Source organism: Diadema antillarum, unplaced genomic scaffold (assembly GCF_040938485.1).
Source record: "Diadema antillarum isolate AM-2024a unplaced genomic scaffold, OU_Dant_1.0 seq00000998_RagTag, whole genome shotgun sequence".
Taxonomy (NCBI): domain Eukaryota; kingdom Metazoa; phylum Echinodermata; class Echinoidea; order Diadematoida; family Diadematidae; genus Diadema; species Diadema antillarum.
The window spans coordinates 625459-648954 of record NW_027271836.1 but is presented as its reverse complement, the minus strand read 5'-3'; the positions used below and the strand labels follow the sequence as shown (position 1 = coordinate 648954).

The 23496-nt window shown below is 38.3% G+C and overlaps 1 protein-coding gene across 1 annotated transcript in view; it reads left to right on the top strand.

Annotated features, from left to right (window-relative positions):
- LOC139742356 (kinesin-like protein KIF21A) overlaps positions 1-22286 on the top strand; it is an 82438-nt gene extending 60152 nt beyond the window's left edge. Inside the window, exons 31-36 of the mRNA XM_071652935.1 lie at positions 483-653; positions 2147-2346; positions 18281-18378; positions 19295-19684; positions 21207-21380; positions 22075-22286. Coding sequence (XP_071509036.1) covers positions 483-653; positions 2147-2346; positions 18281-18378; positions 19295-19684; positions 21207-21380; positions 22075-22286 — 1245 coding nt within the window. The remainder of the gene's footprint in view (positions 1-482; positions 654-2146; positions 2347-18280; positions 18379-19294; positions 19685-21206; positions 21381-22074) is intronic.
- Positions 22287-23496: the final 1210 nt, after the last annotated feature.

Here is a 23496-nt window from a genome sequence, read left to right as displayed (position 1 = left end):
TTGATGTGTGCGAAGTTCCTAGGGTTCAAGATGCTCTCTGGTGCTATCTAAGGCTTATTTTTTTCAACATACGATAGCAATAAGTGAAAAATTCTTTCCACCGGGAGACACAGAGCCAGGGCGGGAGAAATTAAATCTCAAGCGGGAGAACGGGAGATTTTGCAAAAATGGGTTTTCGGCGGGAGATCTCCCGTCGAAAACGGGAGAGTTGGAGTCTCTGTATAATATAAAAATTGTGGGCATGTTCAATCTGATGGGATTAGAATCCAAGGCCTCCTGATTGCTAGACAGACATTATATCCACTATTCTGCCTAGCTTCTGCAAAATAACCAGAAATAGTTATTACCCTTAAAGGGGTGTGTACTGCATATTTGTACTAATTATCGATTCAGCCATCAAGTTTGGCAATTTGTCAATCAGTTGCATGATTTGACGTATCTTGTATGAAGTGTAATAACAACCAGTCTCTGTTTGTCTCCAGATGTTTGAGGTGGAGCCTGGTGCATCAGGGTGTCTCACCACAGCTTTCAACTTTGACCCACCACACTATGATGGCATTCAGTCCATGGCTATTCAAGGCAACTCACTCTTTAGTGGGTCAAGGGATGCTTGTATCAAGAAGTGGGACCTGGAACAGAAACAGCTCACTAAGGTAGACCAAGACTTGCTCGACGATGAGGTTCCATTTTTAACTAGCTGCCTTATAACCCGTTGAGGACGAGTCCCGAGTATACTCAGGCAGGGGTCTATGAGAAATGCGTGTTGTAGCAGAATCAGCCCGTCCTCAAAAGGGTTAAAACATTTATTTGGAAACTATTATATGGGCAAAGGTGTAGAATCACAAGTTAAATACAGTGTGAAACAACAGAAGTACAATGTCTTCACATATGAATTACAATGTTATGGCTTTTGTAGGTTTAGATTATTGTGATGAGTAACTTTTATAAGTTTTACTTCAATACCAGGAAGTAACAGGGAGTCTCTTGCCTTCCTGCCACTTGTACAGCTGACTCCCATACTAATGAAATCCTCAGGTCGTGCAGTTTCTTTCTTTTCTTTTTTTCTTTATTTTGATATTTTGCAGTAGACGAATGGTATAGTATGTAGAGAAATATACAAGCTTGTTTAGGTACCTTAAGTTTAGCTTTGTTGTAATGAAAATTTCATTATTTTTGCTGTGTTTGTTATATTGAAGTCCTCACAACTTGCAGTTTTTGTTTTTGTTTGTTTTTTGTTTATATTGATATTTACTTGTAGCTGGACATTAAAGTATGTAGAGAGATATATGTGACCGTGCACCTCAAAACGTGTACATAAAGTCGCACACACTGATTTTGCGTGAGGACTGAAATAAGTGAAATGGGTCAACCTAGCCGAACTTGACTTTTTCATATTTTCTTAAAGAGCGGATCTTCCTTTACATTATGCTAAAATTTGGGACCGTAAAACGGGCAGGAAAGTGTGTTTTTTTAGCAGTTTATCTCGAACATTTTTGGTAGAATAGTGTGATTAGGTGTGTCTTTAGAATACCTTTTTCATTTCTGAAAAACCTTGTCCACACTCTTCACTTTCAACTCTAATAACTTTTGAAAGGATAGTGCTACTGCTTTGGAAGTTGGCATTGATTATGGACAGAATGTGTTACTGAGGCATGCTTAATTTCAGTTTAATCTGATAATCCCTTCATTGTTGTTACTCTGGTGATTTACTTCCTGTTTTTTGTCCCATTCATCACATAGCCAGCACGGTTTGGTAAAGATTAAGCGCTTGAATAGACACTGTACTTCGGAGCCTCTTTTCTCAGTTCACACTTTTCCTGAGTTTGTGCTTTCTTTCCAATATTTAGATAGGTTAGGAGAGTCCATTTGATTTGAGTTATACATCATTTTAAAGCTTAAGGTCTGCTCTTTCAGAATATGGTCTTCAATAAAAATTCATGTCTGGCGACTTTTTGTTTGTTTTGAGGTGCAGGGTCACATATATGATCATTTTAGTACCTGAATTTATGCTTCGTTGTAATGAGAATTTTATTGATTTCCATAACGGGATGGCATTGTCTCACTTTGTGTAGTGTTTGCAATTACTTATGTATACTTCTGTGAAGTCCTAACCCAGAAGACTTTATGTACCTCTTAACCTCTGCAGCCCATTACCAACGCACACAAGGACTGGGTGTGTGCTCTAGACTTCCTACCAAGTAACAACTGTCTCTTGAGTGGCTGTAGAGGGGGCTATCTCAAACTATGGAATGTAGATGACTGTAGTCTGGTAGGAGAGATGAAAGCTCACACTAGTCCCATTAACTCCATAGCAACCAACTCTACCAATGTCTTCACTGCATCCAGGTTAGTTTCCTCATCTCTACAAACTTTGGTCTCAGTGATGCTTGGTTTGCTCAAACCTGCATGTTGGCTGCCTATGGATGTGGATTTGTTTTGTAATTGTTTTACTTTACTGTGACTCTAATCAAGTTTCCATGCTGAGTGCAAAATGTCCCTAATCAAAATACTGTGCTAATTGTCTTGTTGCAAAATGTCCCTAATCAAAATACTGTGCTAATTGTCTTGTTGCGAAATGTCCCTAATCAAATCACTGAGCTTAGCGTCTTGTTGCAAACTGTCCAGCCTTTTCCCATGTCTTGCGGTTATTTTTCTTAATACTCCTTGTGGTTTGGTTTCATGGAGTTCTCAGTTCTGTATTGAAAAAAAAAATGGTAACCTTGATTGACCTTTTCATTTGCTACTGTGTCAGTGTCCAGTGTCTTGTGTTAGCTCCCTGAGGCTTTTAATCTCATTTAGCTGGTGAGGAGGCTATTTGAAAAAAGAGCATCCTTAAAGGGACTGTACAGTTTTGGTTAAGATCTGATTTCAGGTTTCTAACATTTTTTTGGTGAGATAATGAAAAAAATCTTATGAAATAAGAAAGAACATGTAATTCTACGAGGAATTCAACGTTTATTTGATGAAAATTGGTTTCGAAATGGCTGAGATATCCAAAAAAGAGGATTCTAGGAAAGTGTAGGACCCACACTTTATTACGATCACTTTGTTTTACTTTGTTTTTGGATGTTTCTGTTGTTCCAAATCTGATTTTCATCAAATAAACTTTGAATTCCTCATAAAATGGTATGTTCTGTAGTTTATCATAAGAGTTTTCTTGGTATCTCACAAAAAGTTAAAAGCCCAATTCTCATCCCAACCAATACTGTACTATCCCTTTAACCTGTCGGAGACAGACAGATTTTCCTGTAAGACACATTTTCAGTTCACTCTAACTCGGGGTAATGCGTTTGGGGAGGGCGGCACTGTGGCATAATGGATAGGACCCTTGGCTTTTCAATTGGAGATCCCTAGTTCAAGTCCTATCAAGTACTTATGTACTTGGACAAGATATTATTACCCGCTACTATTGTATGTCCCTCTTAACCCAGATGTATAAAGGGGTGGTTGGTAATGCTAGGGTAATAAATAGTAGGGTCCTCTTGGAGAGCTGTGTAACGCTGAAGACTTTACTTTGGATAACAGATACTTCATATAAAGATGAGAAGAGTGTCACGATTGTGTCATCCAGGGAGGGGATAGATACAATATACAGTGTCTGTTACTTAAATCATTGTAACGAATGATGACTATTTTCAATATGTGTAGGAAACATTCATATTGAAATATTTTAGAAACCAAGTGATTTAGGATGTACATGGGTGCAAGGAATATGTACTAGATTCTGTCTAACTTACTTATAGCATTTTAGAATCTTTGGACAGAATATCCTCTACGTTCCCCGCTCTGTTAGTCATTGTCTATATAATGTTACATTCTAAAATTAGTTGTTCCATGTACAATGTGTCTCAGCAAGCTGTAGTGGGGGGATAGTACAAAGCCAGCCATACATTAAGATTTGTTGAAAAAAAACCTTGTTCAAGGGCTGCGCAGTGAAATATGAACAATGTCTGATTGATGAACGTCAATTTTAGCATTTATACTGTTTTGTAATCCTTGTATCATTTGTTATGATCTATGTATGTAATGTGTAGTTAAAACCTTGTCATGAGCTTATTGTACTTTGTTATGATGTATGTACGAGTATGCAATGTGTAGTTTACTAAAATCTTGTCCTGAGCTCATTGTACTTTCTTGGCTTTTTCCCTTTCTCCTGCTGCTTCTTGTGCAAATCTTGATGAAAAATGGAAATATCATGCCGCAAAATAATGTTTTGATCAATGTGTAAAAAGCAACCGTTCAATGCCTTTTGATTTTCTCCCAAATTTTCCAAATGTCCCTTTCCTATTATTATTATATTTTTATTATAATGCACTTTCTTGTGAATTGCAATCACATGGCTGTATGATTATGCATGCTGGAATGATAATTCTCCTGTTCTTTATCTTCCATTCACCCAAAACATGACATTATTGACATGATTTCTTTCTCCTTATTCATAAATCTGACACCAATTTCTATTACATCATCTCTCCACTTTGTTGCAAGAAATATACATTTCATATCCATTTCACTTTTTTTTTTCTGAATAATTACAACATGTTCCATGGTTCTTTATGTCACATTCTTCTTTGATCTTGGTTATACCTCTGCCTACCTATTGCCATCTTCTTTCTCTCTTTGTGGTTGTGCATTTCACTTAAATTCCATCCTGCTTCCTTGCTGTCAATTTGATTTCCAAATCTTGTAATCAAACCACTTTATCATCTTTTGCATGTCTTTTTATTTCATATCAATCACTTAAATATTTGCATCTCATTTCCATATTGTGATTGTCCAATGTATATTTCTATAAATTCATAATTGCCTTAAGCGATCACTTACCTATCACTCCATCTGCATCAAACTGAGCTTCAAAATTGTTAATGGCATGAACTTGGGACTTGCTGATACCTAAAAAAAAAAAATGTTTGTCCACACTAACTATCCTGTCCATGTCCTTGCTGAAAATGTGTAACCGATAAATCCTGTGTAATCTGATCTGCCTGTCTAATCCCCTCTCCCCACCCTACCTACATATTTAATCTAATCTCTTTGTCTGATCCCCTCTCCCCACCCCACATGTATAATCTTATCTCTCTCTTTCTAATCCCCTCTTTCCATTTGACTAATGTAATCTACTTATCCTGCCTAATCTTCTCACCCAAAATATCTAATCAAATACCCTTGTCTAACACCTTTCCCACCTTACCTGTATAATCTGATCTCCCTTGGTAATCCCCTCTCCTCACCCCATCCTTGATATCTGCTCACCCTTTCTTATCCCCTTTCTTCACCCCACCTATGTAATCCTATATCCTGTCTAATCCCCTCACCCCACCCCATAAATTAATCCAATATCCCTTTCTATCTTCTTCCCCCACCCCACATGTATAATCTGACCTTCCCATTTAATCCCCTCTCCCCACCCCACTGGTAATGATGGTATTGTCTATGTCTGCCTCCCTGCTGCATATTTTGGTTTTCTGCCTTCACTTTGATGCTTCATGCCTACCACCTGTCACCCTGCTCCTCATTGCACCCCGCCCCGCCCCGCCCTGCTTGCCTCTCTCTACCCGCCCCACCCTGGTGTATGGATCAACCCGCTGGCCTTGTGTCTTCTCACTGGTTCTGGGAACAAACAGCAATTGTGTCAAGTTATGGCGCAAGTATGCATCTAGACATCACTCTCTCTAGGTCGTCACTAGATAAATGGCGCCCTCTATGGGTCAGCTCTCAGCTCCTATGCATGACTTGGTACCTAGTGGGTTAGTGCTTTAACATTGTAACCCTTGATCAAGTGTAAATCAACATTATTCGCATACTTTTTCACACTCCTGGGTTGAGATATAATGTCATATCTTACCGTGAACATATTACAGGCATGAGATATTTTCTTCTTCCCTTTTTTTTTTTACATGTAATTTTTGTAGATACTCTATCTTTATTAGAAAATCTTGCAAGGTGTAGAAATCAGATGTTTTTTACAAGCCTAGATGATTTAGTAGCTGTAGTGTTGCCAGCACATCCTTGAAACAGACACAAAAATCAGCAAGATAGATATTACATCATTATAGTGAATTCAGTGTGAATAAAATAAGCATCTCTTTTGCTGTTTTTGTTTGATATTACATATCGTGATAGCTGACAAACTATAAATATCTTGTCTTGATGAACCCTCATTTCATGTAAGAAACTAGTATAGTATAATCCTTGGGCATTCAAATGTATCCTATTGTATTTTTATTTAGTTTCTTTGTTTCATTTTTGGGGAGTTTTGCAGTAGTTATTTTTATCATCCAAGGTAGCACTTCCATACATATACCATGTTAAACATAACCACAATAGATAGTAAATTAGATAAAATGGGTATCTGCTTCTATTATTTTTGTTGTAGAGCAAGCTCACACATTTTTATTTAGTAAATTGGTGTATGTACCAGGGACAGTCATTTGTCGTAGTTGAAAATGTGAGTGGATCACTTTAATATGTTCAAGTTGAAGGTGCTCAAAGCATGGACATCCTCATTCTATTCTCACTAATCAATTGAGGAAAATCTGATTTTGCTATAGCATGCATTCCCAATAGACGCCTGCCTGAGTATACTTGGACTACAGGATGATTTAATAAGCCAATTCCTGTTTGTGTGTTTGTTTGTCTACAGTGACAGAACTGTCAGTGTGTGGAAGAGAAACGGAGACATTGACAGGACGTGACCTCTGGCACAGTTGACCTACTTCTAGGGATGAATTCTCTCGTCACCATGGCAACAGACATCATCTCATCTATACAGATTATTAAATTCAAACTACTGGATAATAAGTCTAGTTTATTCCAGCAATATTCTGTGCGGAGATAATATGTATCAGCTTGTGTGTCTGTCCACTGTCTCTTCTAACTTCTTATCACATGGAAATCCCCTCTGGGTCTCCTAGCAACCAAACTGCAAGGATTATACCAGCTTATATTCAGCTGAAATATAAGTGACCATTGACATGTATCTTATCAATATAAGGTGAACCCGATAGATCATGAGTCATGCAGAGTCATGTAGGAGGATCAATTTACATCCTATGTCTATTGTATTCACTGTTTGGTTGATTTGTGAGGGCAGTCTGAAAAAATGGAATCATATCAATTCTAAGGAAGAGAAATAAGGAAAGAAGATATTTTCAAGAAACAGAGAATGGAAGAGTGACAGTTTACACAATGATTTACCATGTCTTTCTTTAGCAGTGACAGCTGTGTATACAGTTTGCAAAGTTTCTCTTGAAAGAAGCAATATTATATTGTATAGTCTTCAAAGACACTGATTGGAAAATGATTTTGTTTAAAATGTAAATGCTACAATCATCTCATTATCTTGCACCATGTAAATTGATATGGGTACAAGCATTAACAAAGCTTCATATTGTGCATTAGTCGCGTGATAACAAACTACAGTCACACAAAGTAGGATTATGCTGTCGAGTACAATTTGCCTACAAAGCTTATGAAGAAAAGCCATGTCTTGCAGTGGACGGTCATGATGGGAGCTGTACCACTTTAATCATTTCCAATATTAGATATTTATCCTTTTGTGTTGGTATTATGGATACACGTTTATAATCATTTGAAGATGGAAATAGTAAATTATACAGATACAGATATATCAAAACAATGGTAAGTATCCTTTGGTTATGAAATGATACTAAGGAAATCATGATGGATGCCCAGCTTTTCAACATATAGACAAAGATCTGATATTGTATCCTTTTTTCTTTATTTCATTGGGAGGGGAATGCGGGATATGGATGCGACAAAGGTGTAAGATCGTTACAGTTCCAGAGTGTTGTAATTTTAAATATAGGAAAATTGATGATATGTTTATGAGCAGAAGTACATTGTATCTATTAGAAGTGATTTATAATGTACATCTTACAAGGCAGTGATAGCTATTCATTATATGAACGAAATATTAATATATGGTAAAGTGAAATATTGTCAGATTTACGCACTGAAGTATGTACAATTGTAGTATAATCATATCATAAAATGGATACCATACATAAGACGTTTATGTCCAAACCTGATAAATCTTGATTTAATGTGTGTATAAATTGCTTTGTCAAACAAGTGTGTTCAGCAATCTGCAGTCCTAGACTTGAATGTTATGATAGAAAGAGTTTATATATTTATTTTCAAAATCCTCCTCAATGTGATTAGTTTCTATGAAGTTCATTTACATATGTTGTTCATACTGTGTTGATGCAAACATGAGCCAAGCAGTTATTGTAGTATTTGAGTTATAATAGCAATAGTTGCCACGCTGTTTTGTTGAAATGTTGATATGATGAGACATTTTATTTTGATTGTGTAAGTTTTGTTGTTGATATGCCTTGTGAAGAATGTGGACATTGTGAAGGGCATTCACTCTGTTGTGTGATAGCTGCAGTGTGTAGGAATTTCTCTATTTCTTGCTGTATTGAGAAACTGAGCAGTGAGACAGAAGGTTACATTCACCCTGCCTATAGAGGGCGCCTTACTAGTAAGTGAACTGTAAGATTAAGAGGAGACGTTTATAGCATGCCCTGATTTGTAATGGCAGACTTCGCTTAACTTCCAAGTGGTTTGGTGCATTCACAGAAACAATCATATAGGTGGTATTGCTATTATGTTGTATACAGTCATTGGCTGCTAAGATGTTAGCAAAGAACGCCATCTCCTTGTGCCGCTCCCATTAATGGTGGTCCTCTTCCTGCACACCTACAGTATGATTCTACAGGATTATTACTAGTGAGCACGCTCATATCTACTCACAAATAACCTCTTTGAGTGAACGCACAGTTTGTGTAGATTGTGTAGAGTCATGAGTGGGCGTGGCCTAGTGATGGGTGTGGCCGAGTGATGGGCGTGGCCTATCTTTACCTTCTTGTCTCGTCTGGGATTCCATGCCAAGTTGAAGTGATACCATACTGTCTATAGAGGGCAGCAGACAGCTGATGTGTAGCTATCCAACCTGTATTAACTTAAATCTCAGAGATTTCCATGTCCTGAAGTGTGGTGTATCCCATCACTTCTAAACACAAGACTGCAACACAAGCATGCTGACTGACAGTAGATGTGTGTATAGAGATGCTCATAAGGCACAAATCTAGCAAAGTTAGTATTTTTCACAAACCCTTTCATCCAAAGACACATTTAACAAGCTTGCTGACTGACAATAGATGTGTGTAGGCCCTATAGTGATGCTCATAAGGCACAAATCTAGCAAAGTGAGTATTTTTCACAAACCCTTTCATCCAAAGACACATTTACAATCCTAACCTGTGGATATCTCTATCCCAGGTTACCATTTCCAAATTATGTTAAGCAATGTATGTGAGAAACAGATTTACACCTTGTTGGCCTCATGATTGTTCTGAAACCACTGAATTCCGTATCTTATAAAGAAGTGATGTAGAATCAAGCTGAACATTTTTTTTTTCATTTTTTGGCAAGATGACTGATTTTTTGTTGTTTTTGTTTAGTTGTAGTTATGTGCAATTGTCTTTTTCCGAATGTTTGAGAACTGACAGAAAGTATGACTATTACTTGTGCATGCAGTGAATGGGTGGTTGAAGTATTAATAGGTCCACCTATTTTCTCGTTGTCAGGTTTCTTTGCCTTTACTTGCAATCTTCCAAATCATTCTGACTTTACTCATTGCCTGATTTTTTCTATCAATCCAGGATTTTGTTATTTATTGCACTCTTTTGTCTATTGTGTTGTGCCTTAGTTGAATGTCAAACATATTGACATCTGTCGTATTCGTTTCTATTGATATGTACAAATTATGTGAATTCCACTGGTTGCCATGACAACAATTGTGCATATAACTTTGTGGTGTTTGCCTGACGTCATGAGAACAGTTAATGTAAAACATCTGGATTGCAAAAATGTAATGATGTAAAGAGAACTTAAAGTGGCTGTGTAGATGATATCAAGAAATAAATCTCTATGCCCACACCCAGCAGATCATTGTACATTGTATTTAGTAATACCCCTTCTCCTTGCATGTGTGTGAGATATGGGCCTCCGACCTTCCTCCAATATACTTAAACATGTATGATTGCTGCAATAGTGTTTAATGTTCCCACATTTTACATTGTAGCACACTTGGGGGTGTTTCATAAAGCTGTACGTAAAGTTACGAACGACTTACGAGCGACTGGTGATAAGTTCTTGTGCTGAATTATTGAAATTCTGATAAGTATAGCACTTCAGAACTGATCACCAGTCGCTCGTAAGTTGTTCGTAACTTTACGAACAGCTTTATGAAACAGGGCCGAGTTCGTTTCGTTTAGATGTAAGGCCTGCGTGATGAGAGAAAGGCACAAGATTTGAAAGATAACAACTTATCGTTTGGTTTGCAATGCCACTCGCATTTGTTACAAATCAGGGGTAGATCATTATTTTGATTATTGAGAGAGACACAGAGAGAGACACAGAGAGAAAGAGAGAGAGAGAGAGAGAGAGAGAGAGAGAGAGAAAAGCCAAATACGTACAGTGGACTCCCGTTATAACGAAGTCCTCTCGGGACAAGCAGGTTTCTTTCGTTATATCGAAATTTCGTTATTACCGAACAAATAAACAATACAAAAACATAGAGCTGATAATTTTGCGACCTGGATTTTTATTTTAGTTGTAACCGGAATCTCGTTATATCCGTGTTCATTATAACAGGAGTGCACTGTATAATCAAGCATAAGTTACTCGGAGTATAATACAGTAGCTATGTATACCCGTAGTAATGTGGATTAAATAAACGCAGAGATGTATGTATGAACATGGTACATGCAGTGCGATTTGAGGAAACGTACACAATCTGTTCAAAAGTACATAAACTATGTAAGTTTTGGTGTCGCCCTTGCAGGATAAAAAGATTACAATGATTCTAAATGCTCCAGGAGGATAAAGTTTAAAGGGATTGCAGGGGCGGATCCAGGAATTCTGTAAAGGGGGGGGGGGGGCGTGACTATTATTTCTGGTGCCACTTCCGGGTTTCATTTCATTTTTTTCTTTTTATTTCTTTTGTTTTTAACGAAAAATAAAGGGGGGGGGGCGTGCGCCGGTTGCGCCCCCCTCTGGATCCGCCACTGGGATTGTATAGTTTTAGTTGAGACCTAACGACAGGTTTCTCACATTTTGGTGAGATAATGGGAAACCTGTCACAAAATATGAAAGAGCATGTAATTCCAAGAAGAATTGAACATTTATTTGTTGAAGACTGGTTATGAAATGGCTTGGATATCCAAAACAGAGCAAATTTGATAAAAGGCGGGTCCCACCTTTTATTAGAATTGCTTTGTTTTACTTTGTTTTTATAGATGTCTCGGCCATTTCAAAACTGATTTTCATCGAATGGACTTTAAATTCTTGTTATTGCATGTTTTTTAAGATTTCATAAAGTGGTTTCTACGTATCTTGCATAAAGTTAAAAGGCTGAAACCTCATCTTAACAAATCCTATACTTGGTATAAGAGCATACACAAGTTTCATCTTTTCTAAAAATATACACATTACTGTACTTCAAATTGACATGTTGAAGGTGAAATTAGTCCCCCTACTTTATACCTTCAGAATGAGGTTAGCCACAACCTCTGTAATCATGCTAGAAAAACGAGATACATTTTACACCGAATTATTTCAAATTTCCTTTCGTTCGTCCTGTGGCGTCACACATTGCCATACTCTTCGTATTCGGCGAAGGCAATACCAAGACTGAAAATTCATAACCTGAAGGATGACGAAATTGTTTCCCTTGTGATGAAAACAGAGGTAGATAATAAGGAAAAATACAGTGTATAGCTTTCTTTTCCCTTTCATCAGTCAGGGAAACGTTTCCATCTCGTTCATAAAGCCCCTGTCACACATTGCCGGATAAGGCAAACGCATGGGAACCGAAGGTCAATATTTGGCATCCGTTGATATCCGTTAAAATGCGTTTCATGTCCTTTTTATCCTTTGGATGGACGTTTGTCTTCCGATCCTCCTCTACAACGGAAACTTTACACTTTGTCCATTTGAATGACGATTTTGAACAACGGATGAGCAAAATATCGCCCGGTTTTTGTACGGTGGGCCTATCCGGCAAAGTGTGACATAGAAGGGCTTAGATTGTGTGCGGACACTACGCTCATTACCAGATAGGCCCACTGCAATATGCATGGCTTGCACGGCAGAGCGCAGAAAGGTCGTTTAGTTAAAAGATTCAACCCTGGTTTATCTTTTATATTAATTAAGGCAGTGGCAGGATGTGAACTTGGCTCCTGACAATAGCGACTCTGAATAATAATTCTAATCATCACTCTTTGCCATAATAAAGCTACTATTCTAAATAGGATGATAAGTTTGGTGGATCCACTGAAAGGCCGTACAAACAATGGCGTCCTGGGGAAGCTCTGCTATTATTAATGAATCAACCGAATGCATTTTGTTGGGTTAACCTCGCTCAAGGACATAATAGGCCTACAATAGTCATGATGTTCTCAAACAGACAATCATAGCCGCCTCACGTGTGTATTAATCGGTAGCTGCAAGTTAACAGCTCCAGACGCAGTGGCGGATCCGGGGGGGGGGGGGCATTGAGCTTGAGCCGCTCTTTCATTGGTTGTTAAAACAAAATAAATAAACTGATAATATAGATGATACTCGGTTCAGTAGTAAATATATATATATATATATATATATATATATATATATATATATATATATATATATATATAATGTTGTTTGTGCCCCTCCCCCCTTTACGGAATTCCTTGATCCGCCCCCGAGACGTATAACTGCCTTTTGTGTACGTTCACCAATATGTCTGCAACCATCGAGGATATCTGAAATGTGAGCTGCTTCATTGTGTTTCTATTGATGAGAAGTTCATTTTTGTTTTCATTTCGTACATACCTGCCCTTGCTGTCAGTTTCAACTAAATTAGCCATTCACTCCGTGACTTCCAGCACAGAGCTCTATGCCATTTCATGCTATAATGACATCCTTTCAATTCCCCTTGGCCATCACAATCCACCCTAGCAAGGTGAAACGAAACGAACATGGACGATATAACCTTGTGTCTGTCAAAAGAAACCTTTCGAGTACTAAATTCTGTTAAAACTTTCATACCTAGTTGCTCAGCCAACATAGGAATGACGTTTATTGCAACCGATATTGACATCTTGTCCTTAATCGACGTGAAATTGTCAATCCCTTGCAATATGGAGAACTTGACGTAAAAATCATTAATTTGAATGCATGAATTGATGACTTTTTGCACACCCCCTTTTTCTGACGTCAAACAATGGTATATCACAAGCCTCTTAGGGAAAGGTCTTTATGGACATTCAACAAAATTTTGGTTGAACAGTTTGCCAGACTGACTGTTTGGACTGCGACCTCCTGAATTCCAAGTTTAAAGTCAATGCGTAGTTCGTCTATCATTGTTCTCCAGGATATCATTCAAGTCATAGCAATGTTGTTCTGCTGCATGGACAGAACACATTGTAACGCTGTGTAAATACATTTTGAAATCTCGTCACATTGTTAAATTCTCGTCACATTGTTAAGTTCGAGCGTTTTAACGTTATGAAGACACTAAATCATCATTAAAGATGACATTTTAAGACAAAACTTTCAGATGAAAATTCGCCTGTATGGACACTTATTCGTTCAGTTTACGTGAGGAAAAACGAAATAAGCAAACAAATAATGAAATACATGGTAAATCAAGTGACAAATAAGGACAGTAACGATCGGCAGATCTCCGACGAAAGTATCGAAATAGCAGCTGTAAAAGAAGACTACGAGAAGAAGCTTTCTTTGCGTAGTTCATCTATCATTGTATGCACTTTTAAAGAAATGGAAGAAAAACAAAACAAAACACGTAAACGATGGACTGTCATGACTATAAGGTATGATTAGCAAACTATGTGCAGTTAGCATTCTAAATTTATTTCCATCATTCACTGTAGGCCTACACAGTGTTTTCCTGGTCGATGAAAAGATAGTGAGCTATCAGTTTGTTATTTCATAATCAATCATATCAGCCTTGTAATATATCACAGCGAGACATCCATTTTGTGTTTGGTATAGTAGCTGGTGAGTTTATTCAATAAAACATTCATGTAGGCACAAGCATGCATAGCACGAATCACTCCTGTAATAACCTTTAAACCTGAAGGAGGAAGAACTACTAGAAGAAAAGGAGGAGGAGGAGGAGAAGAAGAAGAAGAAGGAGAAGAAGAAGAAGAAGAAGAAGAAGAAGAAGAAGAAGAAGAAGAAGAAGAAGGGTAGTCGTAGGTACTGTCACCTTGACAAATACTGTGACCACAGAATCAAGGCAACGAGCAGGAAAGTGTCTCTTAGATGTACCTCAGCAGTAGAGCCCTTGAGGAACAATTAAGCAGGAAACACTGAAATATTAATGACAGCCGTACACTGATTGTTCTGCCACGAACACTTGCTGAAAATACGCAGTCTTCAGGTCACGTGACATGACGCCAGTGTCTTCCTTTTTTATTCCCCCCCCCCTCTCAGATCTCTCTCTCTCCCTCTCCCTCTCTCTCTCTTCTTCCTGGTTTGTTGTCACGTGATACCTACAGATGTCTATCGTTCATCAAAATGATAAGTTATAGTAATATTTTATTATAGTTGTCTTTTAATGAAGAACATGCAATCACAGAAGCATTTATATTAAATTTTAGTTATTTCTCCATATCTTTATCAAATAACATGTTACACACACACCCAACAACACCAAACACTCCCGCTCTCCCATGCCTCACACAAGACTGTTTTTTTTCTCTCTCTTTCTCTCTCTTCCTCTCTCTCCCTCTCTTTCTCCCTGACACACATACATGCACATACACTCCCTCCCCCGTTCCCTTCTCACGTTGTTAGGGCCTATCTCTCTTTACACTCAACTATAACAGCCGGTACATCCGCAATAATTTTCCTTTTTCTCATGGTATTTTCACATTCTTCACCTGTTCTATAGTTGTTAATGTCAAGTTCTTTTTATTTTCGTTGTATCGTCAAAATGAGATTTATCAATATCAGCTCTTTAATATGAAGTATCAAGAAACAATTCACTTCGTCGCAAATAATATTTGAGATCATCATGCATGTATCTTATGTGAATATTGAAAATTATATGGATTAGTAGATTTTCCTAATTTCTTTTAACAATAGAAGAGGGAAGTGTGTTTGTGAGTTATTTAAACATAGTAAGCCAGTTCTTAAGTAGCTCATGTGCACATGGGTATAAATGACATTTATTTTCTCGGTTGCCTTATAAGCACGTTACTCGTTTTAAGAAATTAATGTCATAAAATTTGCACTTGACCACCGTTACAATGAATTTTATTGAATTAATGTCCAAACAAAGAATGAACTTGCATAGACCAGGTGACCAGAATGGTCCGTCAGTTTGGGAACCATCCGTTTCTTCTTCTTCTTTTTTTTTGCATTGCATGCTTTAACAAACCTTTTCTGTTAATCTTGTCAAAATGCCTGGCCTGTTGTCATGGGGGATGTGCATGCAAGCAGTATCAAAAGGATAATATGAATGGTCATTGCATCACAGATGCTTATATCAGTGAATTCAAAAACCATCATGTCTGTTGGGACAAATGACCCTTTTCTGCTCATGCTCAATTTGGAACTACGAGCCGGCGAATTAGACGGGCTGCATTATGACGTACGTGTCACGTGACCAGCGTCCGTCGACGCAACACTGTGATAGTGAGATCACTTTGAACTATAAAGCAAAAAGAGAGAGTCGCATCGTGTCCTGCGCTCTGTCCCAGTGTGTATGTACGCGAGACGCTGCAATCCTATGTGTATTCTGGGAACATGAGCAATTTGATTTCAGAATGCGCTGGGTCATCACTGTCTGTGTGAGTATAATATCGTCTTCAAAATCGGAGCTTTGGCGAAATTAAAAGTGTTGTGACTATCTCTGTATGAATAACTCTATATCAGCAATACCGTACTGAGCTCATAACCAAAGAAAAACTTCTATTGACGTTGATACAAGTATAGTATGCTATGCCAATATAGGGACCGCAGAACGTTTGTGTGTTTGGGTGTGTGTGTGTGTGTGTGTGTGTGTGTGTGTGTGTGTGTGTGCGTGTGTGTGTGTGTGTGTTTGTGTGTGTGAAGGGGGGGGGGGTGTTGTTGGTCCTCTCCTGATTCGATCAATGATTCCCCCCCCCCCATCCCCACTTTTGTTTATTTGATGGAAATGAAAAAAAAATGAATTTGAATTTGAATTTGAAATACGATTATCATTATCGCTATTGTTATTATTGCAGTTACGAAATTGCAGTAATAGCTAACGGTTTGCTTATCCCACTTGCAAAGAATGTATGGCTTGTACTCTTGCAAATTTAAGCTATTAATCCATTGTGATGCCATCAGTTGTAAGTCATGTGACATGACTAACATCGTCTAGGGTTGAATGTTAAGACTCAGATTTTTTTTTTTCTATGTAGAGTCATTGCGGCATTGATACATAGAAATATACGTATTAGTGATCATACTTCACCATCTCCCTCTCTTTTAGGTGCCTATAGGAGTGAGGTTGGTTCTCTTCCTTCTATTCACCACAGAGCTGTCTCTATCGTCAGTGGGTAAGTTGAACCAGGAAACATCTCCCTACTATTAACCTGAGGCAAGTTTAAGGGGTGGTGCAGTATTGGTGGAGATGAAGATTTGGCTTTTAACTTTTCTTCGAGATACCAAGAAACCACCTATGAATTAATACAGAGCATACCATTCAAAGATGAATTCAAAATTTATTGGATGAAAATCGGTTCTGGATTGGCTGAGACATCAAACAAACAAACAAACAAACAAAGTAAAACAACGCGATCCTAATAAAATATAATTTCGGTTTTGTTAGGATGGGTCTGTTTTGGATCTCAGCCATTTCAAAACCAATTTTCATCAAATAAATGTTGGATCCCTCTTGGAATTACATGCTCTTTCATATTTCATTTGAGGTTTCTCAAATATGTCACCCAAATATTAGAAACCTGAAGTTATGTCTCAGTCAAAAACTATAAGACCCTTATGGATCTACGCCTACATCTATTTCAGTGATATATGTATATGGGTCTATTGGTGCTGCCACTTTTGGTATTTTTTTATATTCTTATCATTCTGTAGCTTTTCCGAAATGTCAAAAGAGAGTATTTTTAACATCGTGTATAGTGTCCAATTTGTACCTGTGTATGGGCCATAAACATTTGTCACAATTACAACAAAGGTTGGCCATGACCATATCGATTGGTAAGTTATTTTTTGCCTATTCAAAGTGTGACGTACGAAACGAGTCTGTAATACACTGAGAGTAAGCGAGAATATGACACCATCATCTTTACAGTCGTGAAAAGATAGCAGGTGTGTTACGGGTGTCATAACAATACTTGCGACCCAACGAAAGTCAGATAAATGAGTAGTTTCTTTTTATACCCAGCAATCAAGAGAAAAGGGATATCTTTAAGTAGGCAAGATACTGAATCTTAGTGTATAAATCGTCTTACAGTCAGGAAAGCATACATTATCATATCCCCTTTGCTATCGTCTCTTTAGAGGTCCTACATAACTACTTGTTTGATGCCTCTTTTTTGTTTAGGTATTTGCGATTTGTTTTGTGCTCTTTTTTTTTTTTAGTATAGATTCGTTATCCATATGTTCCTTTGATGTTATCGGTAACTTTTGTTATTATTATTTTTTTTTTAGATTTCGTTCCTGTTTTGGCATGTTTTATTCTATCTGCGCTTCTTTTATATTGTTGTTAACTCATCATAATAATGGCATGTTAATGTCTAGGTTGCAATGTATATGTGTATGATTTGATTAAGGGTAAATTCAAGCCTTTGACTTTCGCTGAAAAGGACCTGATACATTTTGTATAAGCATTGTATATTGTATACCCAAACGATTTTTATTACTGAATAAATGTATGAATTGAAGTAAATTGAATTTTACGTTGAATGGAGGAAACATGTACAAGATTGTTTTAACGTTCTTTTTGAAAGCATGCATACATAATAGCCTGAGGCTGCAATATGATAATAAATGGTGGTTGTGTTTGGGGCAAAAAATCAATGAACATTGTCAGCACTCTGCACACAGTATGTTATCCCTGATAGTTTTCATGTAAAACAGTTGAACATTAAATTACAAAGAAATGGAAAAGAACGTCAAGCATATCATATTGGAATTTTCCACGAGACGGATGTCGTTTGGTCTATCAGAAGTTTGTCCTTGAGCTTGTCAGATCGAACTGGGTCGATGTCCGTGGCTTCCACTGCAGTCAGCGGCTGGCCGCAGAGTTTCCCTCCGCCAGCTACCGCTCGAGCGGACAGTGTGCTCCTAGTAATAGAGAGATACTCAGTTTAATCACACACTGCAGCCATCAATAAAATAGGGCAGTTTGTGGTGTGTTACGGGGTAACCATTGATCGGCAGAACTCTTCATTGAATAAATAACAGTCATGATATTTCCGATGGATGATAATTGATGTATTCCTGATTGTTATTTACCCTTTCCTTCCCACCATATTTAACACTTACTGTGCTAAGGACACTTCTTTCTGTTTTTTTTTTTGTGTGTGTGCATGGGTACATGTCCCCGCCCCCCCCCCTCTCCAGGAAAAATCAATAATACTGATGTATTGGTGGGAAATAGAGAAAAATAGTTGGACGTTTTTCTTTCATTTTTTTTAGTCTAATACGGCATGCATGCAATACGCATAGGTTTCATGGAACAAGGTAATAGAAATACGGGCTTGTATATCCCCCAAACAAAAAATAAACGTCCCCCTCCCCCCCCCCCCCAAAAAAAAAGAAGAATTCTTCCTGCTGCAACCTCATTTTGCTTTTCCGCAAACCAAAGTCAAAGCGAAGGAAGCATTATCATTTGCAATAGTAGGTAAAGCAAAAGCAAAGGAAGTTATGTTTTGATATTAATCGTTGTTTCACTATTACTTTTGATGTTATCATTGTTGAAATCATAATCGAACTTTCTCTTCTTTTTATCATTATCATTAGACATTTTCTTTTTATGGGGGGGGGGTGGGGTGGGGTGGGGTGCTATAAGTGTCAACAATTCTATCTTGTGACCTGAGCTTCAAATGATTTTTCTGTACTGAGGTTAATTGTATCATGCCATTGATAATCTTGATCTCGATTTATTAAATCTATAACTCTGAAGCAATAATATCAAGTCGCAGAATCATGTGATATACTTCACTCTCCTATATCAAACTTGTCTCTATCTTTTGCCTCAAAGTATGTCCACCAAACTTCAGCAATGTGGGATCGTCTTGCTACAACCTCAGCACCAGTTCAGTGAAAAGAGATGAAGCGAAAACAGCCTGCGAGGCCTTGGGATCAAACCTCGTATCCATAATATCAGCGGAAGAACAGACACTATTAGCAAGTCATCTCAGCACCGTAGCACCTAGCACACAGTTCTGGATCGGGCTGACTCAGGTAGATGCCTTTAGCTTCACGTGGATGGATGGTACCAACCTGACGTTTACTGACTGGGATGGAGCCACGCCTCATGACGAAGGGTCTGACTGTGTAAGGATGAGGGGTGGGGCTGGATGGAGATGGAATGATCAGGTGTGTACCATGAACTACCATGTCTTCTGTGAGATCGAAGCAGTAGGAGGAGGTAAGAAAAAACTTTCATTGTAATCTTTTCTGTTTTAACCGTGAAATTTGAGTTTTAAAGCTGCCTTTAAAACGTTGAGTTGAGATGAGTTTATATCATTTATATACACGGAAATTAAAGTCTGCTTTCAGCTGGACAACTGTTTTTCAGCAACCGTATTTCACATCGAATAACAAGGCACACATATGACACAGCGAAACGTGTGCTCATATAACTTCATACACCAAACCATCACCCAGGCGTCTTGTAAAGATTTTTCAAGCAGATGATTTGACGTCTTGATGACCGTTTTTTCGATGTTTTATTTTTGATAAAGAAATCACATACATTTAAAATCTACGTCACGAACCCGTCGACTTAATTATCAATACAGTATTTTACTTGTGCTGTAGAAAGAAAGAAAGAAGATGAAGAAAAAAAAATCCCTTGGTTCTTTTCCGAACTTTACACAACTGACATGAGTGAAACTTGTGTTCTGTTTATGTCCTGTGTCATTTGAATAAGTACATTTTCTCCCATAAGTCAATCTTACAGGCCTTCATTGACATCACTCTGTTTCGGAATATGAATTTCTCTTAATATACCCCCTAACTTGCAGTTGCTTATCAAAGCAAGTAATGCTCTTTGTGCTGTAAAATAATCTTCTTTCTAAGCGTAAACCTTAATGTAATTCTTATCAACATAAGCATATCAGGGTACGTAAATTTCCAAGACTGTTTGTTACCCCCCCCCCATGATTCTGATTCTATGTTTTTCTTCTTCAAGGTAAGATCCCCGAGCTCTTAAGCTCCAGTCGTTGAGATATGTTGGTAACCAATTATTCATGATAACTGATAATCGAAGTTTGGATATTTTTGTATCTTCTTATTTGTTTTGTTTTGTTTTGTTTTTGTTTTTGATTTTTTGCTTTGAAATACTTGCAAACATCGTGTCTAACATTACATGATTTTCCATAGTTTTTGTCCATTTTTAAAGGAAGGTGTTTGCATGGTGTAGTACATAAGGTACACTGGGTTTACGGTTCACCATGTATAGTCCTTAGAATGACTGTTGGAATGACAGGAGAAAGATAGAAAGGTCGATAAGAGGTAAGAAATTGAGTAAGAGTATTCCTTTTGGAGTGAGTGTAGTCCTGAAAAGGACTCTTTGCCATAAAGTAAACTCTTCTTTTTCTGTGGTTCACAGTCCTTTTCAGGAATACACTCACTCTAGAAAGAATACTCTTACTCAATATTTCTCACCTCTCATCCAACCTTTCTTTCTATCTTTCTCCTGTCATTCCAACAGTCATTCTAAGGACTACACATGGTGAACCGCAAACCCAGTGTATCGCACCTATTTCTTATTAAGTTAGCAATCAGCAGTATTTTTACTTTAAGTTGCTCTCGACTAAATACATCAATTAGACAAAGAAGAGTACTGGCACCTTTCGCCTTCAATAAATGAAGCTGGGTAACTCGTTTTGATTCGATATGTTGATGATGGCGTCTTTGATGACGATATCTTTTCATTACTCTCGCAGCATGTCCAGCAGGTTTTACCGATCTTTACGGAGACTCATGTTACATGACCAGCGGGACGGCGACAGACCGTGACTCGGCTCGTGATCATTGTGACGGATTCACAAACAGTCATCTTATCTTTATTGAATCGAGTGGGGAGAGGGACCACGTGATTTCGCTTGCTAACAGTGCTGGTAAGGTGACTCCATTGTACAACATAATGTAACACATAAACAGGTAATCAAAGTGATTCGAACAAGAAGAATTAAAATTATCATATCGCACGGGTCAATCAATAGACATGTTTGATGACCATAATAATGGTCACGGTTTGGTTTAGTTTGTAATTGTGGCTACTGTTTACAAGCTCATGATGAGCAAAGTTAGAAACTTTTCTCAGCTCATTTTGTAATTCGTTATTTCAAACTTTTGGTCTTTTTTCCAAGAAAGTTTTCCTTAAAAGTTGATTTCAGCTGTTTAGGAAAGGCAATTTTTGTGCTTGTACTGAACAAGGAACGTGCTACACGTTGTATTTCCTGATTCTCGTGAAAAAAAAGAGTATCCACGAATAAGATTTAATAATGTTTTCAATGTTTTTGTTTTTGTTTTGTTTTGTTTGTTTGTTGTTTGTTGTTGTTGGTTTTTTTTTTTTTTGGGGGGGGGGGGGTTGCCGCCATGAACCTAAACATTAGTATAACCTCATTTCACGTCGTGCTCAGAGTTATTTTCCTGATTGTAAGGTGACGGAATATTGAAATTTCAAATGTGGTACTTTGTTGAATGCTCTGTGTGCCAACTGCAAATGACTTTCATGACTTACCCTTCTTATGTCGTCATAGTCCACAAAATTCTGACTCAGTAGTCACGTGATGATAATTTGTTTGACAGGATACAGTGACGTGTGGCTTGGACTGACGCAACCAACCCGAGGCCAGTATCAGTGGATGGACGGCCAGACAGTGAATTATACTAACTATGGTTCTATGACCAAGGGTACAGACTGTCTCGTTATAGCGCCCTCTTCCTACCAGTGGGACAGTGTGGTCTGTAAAAGTAATTCTGCCTACATCTGTGAAACAGCCGGTGAGTTACACATTTGAGTTCCTGTGTATATCATACCATGTCTAGCATTTTATCTAATACGCCAGTTAAGGTGTTGTTGAATTGATATGCAATAGCGCCATCTTTGATAATAAGCAGTATAACTGTGACTTGTACCACTACCATGGTTCGTTGAATAAATGCTCCTCCAAGTATCAACAAACTAACGTTGTGTTTCTCCTTAATTGCGTGGTGGCAGCGCTGGAATACTACCCACAGCCTAAGTTAAATCTTGCCCATCACAGGAAGAAATTCTGCTGAAATAAAACAGCCAAGTCCACCGTAAACGTAAGTTTTTACTTAGGACTTCAATAGCAACTAGTTTGTTTGTACGGTACAGTCCCACACACCCACAATGGCGTGTGCTACGGCCAAAGTGCCAAAGCAATGGTGCTTGGGTAAAATAGAAACCATCACCTCGTTTGAGAGTTGGAGACAGAATCTCCTGTACACCCTAAATCTCGACCAGCACTTTGCACCCTTCCTAGGCGAGTCAGTGACATGGTCCAAAAAGACCAAGACAAATCCTAATCGGGGCTTTGTTGATGACACTAGCTCTGTCCCCACAGATTCTCGCAAAACAGCTCAGCAAAAGGCTGTCATGCTTGATTTAATGCTAGGACAGATTGCCAATTTCTGTCCTGTAATTGCGAGGAACTGTATAGTCCGCAGTTCCACTTCACTCAATGACATTTGGTCGAAAATTCGTCTCCATTACGGTTTTCAGTCTACCGGTGCCCATTTTCTTGATTTTTCTAACATCAAGTTGGAAAGTGATGAACGGCCAGAGGACTTGTACCAAAGGATACTTACCTTTGTAGAGGATAACCTGCTGACCTCAGGTGGAGGTATTACTCACCATGGCGATACCATTACAGAAGACGAAGAGCTCACTCCAACTATCGAAAATTTTATAGTGTTGCATTGGCTCCAATTGCTTCATCCTGATCTCCCCCAGCTAGTCAAACAGCGGTACGGCACAGAGCTCCGCTCACGTACCCTTGCTTCTCTTAAGCCTGAAATATCTCAGGCCCTCACTAGTCTCCTTGAGTCAGTTGAGTGTTCTAGGGCCATGCGTGCCGCTGCCCTTCCTCCGCGCAATCGCAATCAATCTAACCCTAGGCGCGCTCAACCACAATCTCGTGTTCGACCTCGCGCTAAGCCTGCTAGGTCATGCCCCCTCTGTCTCCAGGCTGGCCGCCCCAGCAA